We start from the raw sequence: 11,320 nt of genomic DNA, 5'->3' as shown, positions 1-11,320 counted from the left end.
TTGTTAATGAAAGAGGAGGGTGAGGGATCAACCAGCTCCCTTCATGCCTAAGCCAGCTAATGAGTAGCTAGAGATTCTGTAGGGGAAGGGACCCCTGCATTCCTTCAGTGTGTGTTCGCCTCCTCCATTCATCGGGGCCTGTCCCAGCTGCTGATGGTTCCATTGAGTTTCCCACCTGCTGAGGAGGGTGGGTGGCACTGAAGTCAATGGAGCCATGATTTCTCCATATATATATTTAACAGATCAAATCAGCACACCTGGATACACAAAAGTTCTTTTCTTTTTTAATGACCGTAATTCCTAGCAATTTCCTCACCAGTGAGATTTCAGTAGGGTATAGAGAATTTAAACGAGCTGATGGAACATTTAAATGAACTGAAAGCAGACAATAGCTACAACTTTTCCCCCATTCCCCGGGAGACCTTCTTGAGGAGTACTTTTTACAGGAAAAGTGAGAGCAGTCAGTGTATATTGCATGTCTTCTTTCTAGCAACCTTTATGCCCGATTCAGATGTTTGTCTGTGGGAACTGCTGTATTGCAAACTACGCAGTTTTCTTGGTGACGAGAAATACATCAGGTAGTTGAATGAAATGTACTGCTTGTCAGAAAGAAAAAGAGGGAAGTTGGAAGTTTGACTTCAATGGAGCTTTGCTATTTATACCTGGAAGGAATTGGCCTTGTATGTTCAGACATGCCTCCTTATCTTGATGATAGAACAGCAGCAAAAGAGCTGAAGTAAACTGAGAATCAGTACAAGGCGGTGCTGCAGTTGGTTATTGATGAGAACAAGAAAGATTGTGGATAAGATCAGAATTTAGGGTCTTGCTATAAGAATTACCTCATAAGAAAGTGAAAGATATTTAAAAAGCTACCCGTACCTACTTTGCCTTTTAGTTGACAAACAGCGATCATAAAGTTAGGAGCAATCTGTAGAAAGTAGAGATATTAGCTGAGATTTTTAATGACATGCAGGCAATGTTCCCTCAAATTTTTTCCATCCATGTGCGAAATGAATTTTATGTGCAGCACCAATATCAAGGTAATGTGAGGATGTGCGCCACCAGTAGAAACAAAAAACCTAGATAGAATATATATATATGGAAGAAGAAAGAATGGATAATTAACAAAGTGCACTGCTTAAGATGTTTATTTAATATGAACTCAAATAAAAAGAAAATTAACACTGCAACATTTTCAGTAGCCTTTTAGAATCTTACATGTATCTATTCCTTTGAGGCATAAAACAAAATTATCCGTTTTCTTGACATAGGAAACAAAATATTTTATCATTAGTATTGATGCATGAAATAAAATAATTGTTATGCTTTCTTTATACTTGAAATACGCCGACCTCTATAGGGGCCTCACAAACTCTGCCACAAGGGGTTTGGCATAAGAACGGCCATACTGGGTCAGACCAAAGGTCCATCTACCCCAGTATCCTGTCTTCTGACAGTGGCCAATGCCAGGTGCCCCAGAGGGAATGAATAGAACAGATAATCATCAAGTGATCCATCGTTTGTCACCCATTCCCAGCTTCTGTCAAACAGAGGCTAGGGACACCATACCTGTTCATCTTGGCTAATAGCCATCGATGGACCTATCCTCCATGAACTTATCTAGTTCTTTTCTGAACTCTGTTATAGTTTTGGCCTTCACAACATCCTTTGGCAAGGAGTTCCACAGGTTGACTGTGCGTTGTGTGAAAAATACTTCCTTTTGTTTGTTTTAAACCTGCTGCTTATTAATTTCATTTGGTGGCTCTTAGTTCTTGTGTTATGAGGAGTAAATAACACTTCCTTCTTTACTTTCTCCACACCAGTTATGATTTTATAAACCTCTATCATATCCCCCCACTTAGTTGTCTCTTTTCCAAGCTGAAAAGTCCCAGTCTTTTTAATTTCTCCTCATATGGCAGCCATTCCATACACCTAATCATTTTTGTTGCCATTTTCTGAACCTTTTCCAATTCCAATATATCTTTTTTGAGATGGAGCGACCATACTACACACAGTATGCAAGATGTGGGCATACCATGGATTTATATAAAGGCAATATGATATTTTCTGTCTTATCATCTGTCCCTTTCTTAGATTCTTAACATTGTTTGTTTTTTTTGACTGCCACTGCACACTGAGTGGATGTTTTCAGAGAACTATCCACAATGACTCCAAGATCTCTTTCTTGAGTGGTAACAGCCAATTTAGACCCCATCATTTTATATGTATAATTGGAATTATGTTGTCCATTGTGCATTACTTTGCATTTATTAACATTGAATTTCATCTGCCATTTTGTTGCCCAATCACCCAGTTTTGAGAGATCCTTTTGTAGTTCTTTGCAGTCTGCTTGGGACTTAACTATCTTGAGCACTTTTGTATCATCTGCAAATTTTGCCACCTCACTCTTTACCCCTTTTTCCAGATCATTTATGAATATATTGAAAAGGACTAGGCCCAGTACAGACCTCTGGGGGACACCACTATTTACTTCTCTCCATTCTGAAAACTGACCATTTATTCCTACCCTTTGTTTTTCCTATCTTTTAACCAGTTACCAGTCCGTGAGAGGACCTTCCCCCTTATCCCATGACAGCTTACTTTGCTTGAGAGCCTTTGGTGAGGGATCTTGTCAAAGGCTTTCTGAAAATCTAAGTACACTGTAGCCACTGGATCCCCCTTTTCCACATGCTTGTTGACACCCTCAAAAATTCTAGCAGATTGGTGAGGCATGATTTTCTTTTACAAAAACCATGTTGACTCTTCCCCAACAAATTATGTTAATCTATGTGCCTGACAATTTTGTTCTTTACTATAGTTTCAACCAGTTTGCCCGGTACTGAAGTTAGGCTTACTGGCCTTTAATTGCCGGGATCACCTCTGGAGCCCTTTTAAAAATTTGCATCACATTTGCTATCCTCCAGTCATTTGATACAGAAGCTGATTTAAATGATAGGTTATAGACTATAGTTAGTAGGTTTGCAATTTCACATTTGAGTTCCTTCAGAACTCTTGGGTGAATACCATCTGGTTCCAGTGACTTATTACTGTTTAGTTTGTCAATTTGTTCCTAAATCTCCTCTAATGACACCTCAATCTGGGACAGTTCTTCAGATTTGTCACCTAAAAAGAATGGCTCAGGTTTGGGAATCTGCCTCACATCCTCAGCTGTGAAGACCGATGCAAAGAATTCATTTAGTTTCTCTGCAGTGGCCTTATCGTCCTTGAATGCTCCTTTACCATTGCAATCATCCAGTGGCCCCGCTGGTTGTTTAGCAGGCTTCCTGCTTCTGAGGTACTTAAAAAAAATTGCTATTACTTTTTGAGTCTTTTGGCTAGCTGTTCTTCCAATTCTTTTTTGGCCTTCCCAATTATATTTTTATGCTTCATTTCCCAGAGTTTATGCTCCTTTATATTTTCCTCACTAGGATTTAACTTCCACTTTTTAAAGGATACCTTTTTGCCTCTGACTGCTTCTTTTACTTTGTTGTTTAGCCACGGTGGCACTTTTTTGATTCTCTTACTATGTTTTTTTTAATTTGGGGTATATTTTTAAGTTGAACCTCTATTATGGTGTCTTTAAAAAGTTTCCATGCAGCTTCCAGGGATTTCACTTTTTGCGCTGTACCTTTTAATTTCTGTTTAACTAACCTTCTCATTTTTATGTAGTCCCCCTTTCTGAAATTAAATGCTACAGTGTTGGGCTGCTGTGGTGTTTTCCCCACCACAGGGATGTTAAATTTAATTATATTATGATCACTATTATGAAGCGGTCTAGCTATATTCACCTTTTGGACCAGATCCTGTGCTTCACTTAGGACTAAATCAAGAATTGCCTCTCCTCTTGTGGGTTCCAAGACTAGCTTCTCCAAGAAGAAGTAATTTAAGGTGTCAAGAAATCATTTAAGGTGTCAAGAAGGGATAGGTTTGGGGATTTGAAGGGGCACCCTCAGCCCCAGGGTTATGGCAGGGAGAGAGCACTTCCCCAGCCCTTTCTCCCTGCAGCAGCCCTGGAGCTGGTAGAGACAGGCGTCTTTCCCCGCAACAGCCCCGGAGCTGGGTGGAGTCCTCTCTCCCTGCAGCAGCCCCAGAGCTGGGAGAGTCTCTCCCTGCTGCAGCCTCGGGGTTGGGGGAGCAGCGTCTCCCCCGCCGCAGCCCTGCACACCCCAAGCTCCCCCACCAGCACCCCCTACCTCATCCAACTGCCATCTTCCAGGTCCAACTGTGGCTATGCCCTCTGTGCTGTGTGCACGCCTGCGCAGCTCTGCTAATTAAGTGTGCAGCCCTTGGTAGGCTCTTGTGCGGCCGCACACCTTAGAGGGAACACAGCATGCAGGTGAGTTAGACACAGAACTTCCATACGTTTTAATACACTGCTGTGAAGAATCCCAACTATTGGTTATTACACATGTATCTAATTATAGGAATGTTTCTGTAGCTTTTGTTTTTAAACTAACAAAACTTCTAGGCCACTGAATTTAGCATTATCTTCACCCAAGGACTGTTCTCCCGTCCACATCAATCAGGAGATCAAAATAGGATTTAAATAGTGCATAGGCCTTATGTTTAGGATGAAATTTGACAGGTTTATTTTCAGCTGGGAAGTACCTTTTTAGGGAAAGTTTGAGCCCAATTGGTTTAGCCTTTCTCAAGAACAATGGATCAAAGCAGGGCTCAACACTCCTATGAGCGCACAGGGAGGAAGGCAAGGCTCCTGCATCAGTGCACATATTACATAGTACAGAGCGTTGTAAGGCTGTTTAGCACATAATGGAACTTGTTTTCCAATTTTCATTTTTAAAAACTTAGGAAATTGCAGACAAAAAAAATAATGTTCAGTTTGCAAAGTAGGGTGACCAGACCGTCCCGATAAAATTGGGACTGTCCTGATTTTGAGGAGTTTGTCCCGCGTCCCGACCAGAGTACGGTCAGGATGCCATTTGTCCTGATATTTCGTTTCCTGGTCTTCGGCGGCAATTTGGCGGAGAGTCCTTCAGTCGCGGATGGTCTTCGGTGGTATTTCAGCAGCGGGTGCTTCTGTCTTTGGCGGCAAGGTTTATTACCCCCCACCAAAATACCGCTGAAGACCGTCCGCGACTGAAGGACTCTCCGCCGAATTGCCATCGAACTCCCGGACAGGTAAGTGTAAAAAAAAAAAAAAAAAAAAGCCTCCCCACCCCCGTGGCAGTCCTGATATTTTCCCCTTAACATCTGGTCACTCTATTGCAAAGCAAAGCACTCAAAAAGAAATGGCCCTCTTTTGCTCATGCATTGTAGTTTAACGTTCAGTACTATTTCTTAGCCAATATACCATAATACATTGCCATTCTTCTTTATAAAACCATAGTAACATGTTTGTGGCACCCTGTTGCAGTGATTACTACCATACTATTTCTGTAATTTTGAGTGCTTCACCATGCAACCTTATTGTTCTTTTAGGACAAATTAGTAAACATACTTAGAGGTTAATTGTAGCTTTGCATCAGTCACCATTTGTGGTCAGCATGTTTTTATGCTGCCCAAGCAAAAGACCAGGAAGCATATTATGAATTGGAGACTTATGATCTGCCTACTGGTTTCTCCCAGCCCTTTACCTGACACAAGTACATCTTTCTCATGGCAGTGCAGCTGCACAAGCTGGAGCACTGGGGGAGGAGCCAAGGTACCACAGATTTCCACTCTCTCCCTGCCCACCAATTTGGGTTGGGAATATAGTGGCCCCACAAAACATGTTCCTCCCTTGGGCTGTGACCCAAAGAGGCATATCACAATCGTGTGATTCAGCCCACAGGTTTCAATAATACCAGTTGTGTCAAATTTCTTCTCATGAGCATTTCTAATTCCTCTTGTAATTTCAATTTCTAGCATTGGCATAGAGGCAGTGAACATTTGGCTTCTCTTCAGGTCCCTTGTCATCTTGATTTAATTTTCCTGTGACACCTTCCATTTGATACACTATCTTTGCCCCCTCAACACTGACCCTCGCTATAGTTTAATGCCTTCCAGACTAGTCTATCTTCGCTGTCACCCAGAAGATTTGTTCCCCTACTACTGAGATTGAGTCCGTCCAAAGTGCACAGCTCCTTTTTCTCATAAAAGGTAGCCCAGTGTTCCATGAAACCAAACCCCCTACTTTATATCATTTACCCGGAAATCCCACTGAAGACAATGGGACTTACTTCTTTAAGGCTACTGGGAATTCACTCAGCTGCTAAGCTCTTAGAGCAGTGCATCATTTTACATGTCATGGGACCAAATCCTTCCCTTGTCTGTGTACGTACAACTGTTGTTCACTTCAGTGGGAGCCCTTTGTGCACAACTGAGGGCAGAATTTGCCCCAATAATATATGTTGCAACAGCTTGGCATAATAGGAGGGTAAGTTGTAATTAAAGGCAGCATGAATTCAAATTTAGTATATTTATATTTTCCTTTATCAATTGAAATCAGACCTTCTATATTATTTGTATAAATAGGGATATCTTTTTAAAACAATAGTAAAAAAAAAAAGGGGGAGGGAATTCATCCCGTTAGCATGGAATGAGATCCATTGGCCCATAACACACTGTGAAATAAACCATTCCTCTCTTTTTATTGACATCAGAGCAGTTCCAGACTTTTTGCCAGGAGTTTACAAACTGTTCTTACTACTGACACACATTCCATTTGGCTGGGAATTTGTGCAGTAAAAACAGTACTACACATTAGTATTCCCACTGCACAAGCATCTTGGCAAGTGGAATAATTTATCAGTATGTAGTAAGCATACTACATAGCTCATTTCCTGTACTTGGACTTGTATTCATGACTGCACAAAACCCTTGCTCAAGGTTGATATCATAATTGCTTGGCTGGACCCATTGTAATGTGCATACAGTAAAATCTCCATAAAAAACATCTTTATGAAGCTACCTCTTGTCTTAAAAGACCATCTCAAAGACTCCCCTAATGTACTAAGCACAATTCTGCTCCACCTGTTAGAAAACCACCTGTGTCAAACAACTAGTTTTTCTCTGTCCCTGGTGTGGTTACTTAAGATAGGTTTGTTCTAATAACAAAGTCCCTCTACAAAGCCTGGGTTTCACATAATATACAATATCTACAGTAGGGAAAGCTGAGTGCATTAACCATATATGAAAATACGTTTTAAAAAAAACCCATCAAATGGATGTTTGGCCAGCAGGGCTATCTAATATCAATTTGAAAGAGAAAGTTATTAGTTTTACCAATCAAGTGTCTGTTTAAAATAATGATAATGATAATAAATTGTACCTCTGCTGAAAACTTCCATGTCAAGTTTCAAGCCAAATGTGAATAAAAATGGCTGATCAGCCTCTTTAAAAAAAAGGGTTTATAGTGAAAACACTGGAAACGTTGACAGAATCTGATGTTGTTGCATCTGATGAAGTTGGTTTTAGCCCACGAAAGCTTGTGCCCAAATAAATTTGTTAGTCTCTAAGGTGCCACAAGGACTCCTTGTTGGTTTTTTTTAGAATCTGAGCTGTGGAGGTGCTGCCAGGTGACACTAATTACAAACAGGCTTTTTGCCAAGTGAAGTGCAGCAAGTTCAGTTGACTCTCAGGTGTGGGGAGTGTTTTTCTTAACCTATTAGCTGTTAGTCTGTTGGCCCATATGTTGCCCAAGTGGGGTTAACAGAAATCTACTGCTTTTATTCTTTGTGACAGTTTTGTACTGTGCATTACGTGTTGTGTTGGCCTTTATTACAATATAATGAGGATGGACATTTTTATTTGCATGTATTGTGGCATAATTTCATTTTACCATGATTTTAAATGTAAATTGCTTTCAACCAGTGTTTTGGCCTTGGCTTTACTTCTGACTCTGTCCAGCAAGTGTCACAATCAATGGTACAATCCATGTTTTTTGGAATTGGACATATCCTTATATGTTTTGGAAGTTGGCTTGATATGTGCTTTCTTTGTCAAGGCCTGATCAAAATCCCACTGAAGTAAATGGAAACAACTGTTGACTTCAGTGAGCTTTCAGTCAGGCCTCAACTACAATAAAGTAATATAACTGAGAGACTAAAAAATTAATACCTTTGATTACTCTTTGAAATTTCTGGGACAGGATAATAAACGGCGTTATTGTAATCAGGATAATAAATAGCATTGTACTGTGGTAGATGCTGACATCTGAACATTTGTTTTCATTCTGAATCAGAACAAAAAGTCAAAATGTTGAAATTTTTCTTGGAACAGAAATTCCAAGCAATTTTGATTAGGAAACATCAGAATGTTTTGTTTCGATAATGTTGCATTGTTTCATTATGACAGTGTCCTAATATTTTGTTTGGACAAGGTCAAAACATTATAGCACAATATCAAATATATCTATAATATGAAATATAATCTTATAATATTATATAATATCATAGTTTAATGTGTTAATATATAACCAACAAAATGATAAAATCAAACCTAAATGTTTTGATGTTTTTTAAATGAAATGAGAAAGTTGAACGAATAATTTAGTCCAAATCAACGTTACCCTGAAATGTTTTGACGTAGATGAAACATTATTTTTCAATGGAAAATTGTTCCATTGAAAAAATTTCAACCAGCTCTACTGTTAACCCTTTATTGTTTGTGAAAGCAGGTTTTAGTATTAGAAACTTGATAAAAATACAAACATTACTTTTAATCAGAACTGACCACATCCACAGCTTAAGGTTGTTGACATCATATAGGGAGAAATTTGCAGCCTCTATAATACTACACATTTCTTTCTTTCTTTCTTTCTTTCTGTTTCAAAGCAAACAATTTCATGTTGTTTCTCTGCATAAATAAACAATGGTAAACTTTGTATCAAAACTCTCATAAATTATAAGTGTTCCTTAGCTTAGTTTTATGTCATACACCTCCATTATAGAGCAGTTCTGACTCACAGGTGAATCTTGAGAATCTCACACATAGTCATTTAATCTGTAGCCACTTCGTGAAGCAGATGTCAGAGAAGAAGCATGGTTTCCCTTGTAGGCAGTTGGTGGTCTATATGAGGGAGCAGCCCTTGTTGTGCTCCTTGGTTGTGGCTGGTAAGGTATGTTGTTCCGTGTACTCTGGCATGATGTACACAGTAGAGCTCCGCCAAGTATAGTCAAAGATGCAGAGAAAAAACCGAGGTAAAGAGCTTGCCCTATCTCATACTTCATCCCATTGGGAAGCATGGGGTTGTAAAAATCTGTAACCACATCATTAGTAGTCCAAGAAACAGGAACCAGGCATATGAGACCAGCCAGGATGAAAAAGATTCCACCAGAGACAGCGAGAGAACTTTTGGCAGAGGCCCCTTTGACACATCGAGTGCAATGCATGCCAATAACAGACACCACACATGCCAGTGTGGAAATAACACAGGAAATCACCATCATGGCACGAGCTGCTTGAAGGTCCCGAGGCAGTGCAAGCTGAGACCGGTGGACCTGGCACTGGTAGATGCCAGTGCTATGCCAGACACACTCCATCCAGAGCCCTTTCATGTATGCCACAGCTGTTATAATATTGGTGCCTACATGTGCCGTCCTCCACCAGTGAGGCAGAATAGTAGCAATTAAGGTTCCAATTAGACCAAAGAGACTTAGTAAGAAGCCCAGTAACTGAACAGCCATGCTTGCCATGTTAATGTTTGTCCTAATTATTCCCTTTAATAATATATCTCTGGTTGGCTTCCTTCTGAAAACACAAGCCTTTCCTGGGAGATGTGCAACAGTTTTACTCTGACACCTTCTGGACTCCTAATAAAAGGTAATTGAGGAAAAAGAAGTTAAATATTACCTAAATGCATTATTTCTCTAACCAGTAAGATGCATTTCAAGGGCAATTAGCATAGTTATGGCAGTTAATGATATTTTGTGGAAGCAGTGGGAAAGTAAGCTTCCCTCTTCATTTATGTAAACAGGCTTCCATGGCCTGTTGGTAAAAAAATTACAGCAAATTATGAAACTGAAAAAATATTTTAAAATAAAATATTCTTCCCAACAGACTCCTCAGAGAAATATGACTTCCTTTCTAAAGTAAAAAATTAACAAGTGTTAACACTTGGATTTATAAAGCAGACATCTGAAAGCTACTTTACATGATGAAAACATTCCCAAAAGCTCGTAGCAGGACTACAAAAACAATAAGGGTATATTTGCTCAAACTAGAGAGCAGAGAGAGTGATTTAAAATCTGTGGAAGAGGATAACAAGTATTGGATTAAAGTTTCCTTCCCCATCCTAGTTGCCAGTATTTCTTGAGGTTTTATTTTAATAAAGCAACTCAAAAAGGAATAACTTTCATTAGTCCCTACGGAGACTCAGTTTATGACTTCAGTTTGTGGGCTACATGACAGCATGTTAAACCAGATGTGCATCACCGCATCTTCTGAGGAGCAATGCCTCACCGTTTCAGAAGAATATCTCATAACAAATTCTAACATAAAAAGCCCTTGCAAGAAATAGGAACTCTTCCTCCTGTATAAATCTTAGTTACAGTTATCTATACTAGATTGCTGCCTTGTAAAATCAGTATTATCTGTGGGGGCAAAATCTTTCTGTGTTAATATATAAAGTACTCATGCATCAAAGTCCAGCTAGGAACTCAGAAACAGAAGCAAATTTACATCCCAGTCCTGCAAAGATTTACAGGCGAGTCTCATCTTAGGCGGGGGTTCCGTTCCGTGGTTAGCGCGTAAAGCGAAAACCGCGTATAGTCAAAATTACATTGAGTTGAATGGCGGGCAGAATCGCCCACACTACAGAAACAGTATTTAAATTGTTATTTTTCTCTTTTTTTGTTTGTTTTTGCTGACTGTATAAAGCTGAAATCGCGCACGTTAAATGCACGTAAGATGCAACAGACCTGTATGCACCGGCTGAACTCGTATTTAAAAGTAAGAATGTGTGTAAGTATTTGGGGGACTGGGCCTTAAAGGGTACATGCACACACAAAAATGATGGGTCAGACTAGTTACCAAAGTATACAGGACTCTGAAGACTCTTTGGTATAAAGGAATAACCGTGCTTTAATGTGGCTTTTGTGGTCACGGCAGTGCTCTGGGAGAGAGCTCTCCCAGCACTCTAAAAAACCCACTCCTCGAGGGGTGTAGCTCCCAGCACTGGTGCACTGTCTACACTGGTCCTTTACAGTGCTGAAACTTGCTGCACTCAGGGGGGTGGGTTTTTCTGAGAAAGTTGCAGCGCTGTAAATTGGCAGTGTAGACAAGCCCAGAGAGTCAAAAAATCAGTGCTGATTTGCACCCCATCCACTCAAACAAAAGGTGGGATTAAGTGGTTTAGGGAAGCACAAAGGTTGCAACAATG

The 11,320-nt window shown here is 40.0% G+C and overlaps 1 protein-coding gene across 3 annotated transcripts in view; it reads right to left on the bottom strand.

Annotated features, from left to right (window-relative positions):
* Nucleotides 1-8,588: 8,588 nt before the first annotated feature.
* CLDN14 (claudin 14) overlaps nt 8,589-11,320 on the bottom strand; it is a 30,471-nt gene continuing 27,739 nt past the window's right edge. For all 3 annotated transcript variants that reach the window (XM_039504481.1, XM_039504489.1, XM_039504473.1), the window contains one exon: nt 8,589-9,752. In XM_039504481.1, coding sequence (XP_039360415.1) covers nt 8,925-9,635 — 711 coding nt within the window. In that variant the 5' untranslated portion in view covers nt 9,636-9,752 and the 3' untranslated portion in view covers nt 8,589-8,924. The remainder of the gene's footprint in view (nt 9,753-11,320) is intronic.

This window comes from Mauremys reevesii, linkage group 1 (genome assembly GCF_016161935.1).
Source record: "Mauremys reevesii isolate NIE-2019 linkage group 1, ASM1616193v1, whole genome shotgun sequence".
NCBI classification, from domain to species: Eukaryota; Metazoa; Chordata; order Testudines; family Geoemydidae; genus Mauremys; species Mauremys reevesii.
This window is presented reverse-complemented; position numbering and strand designations above follow the sequence as displayed.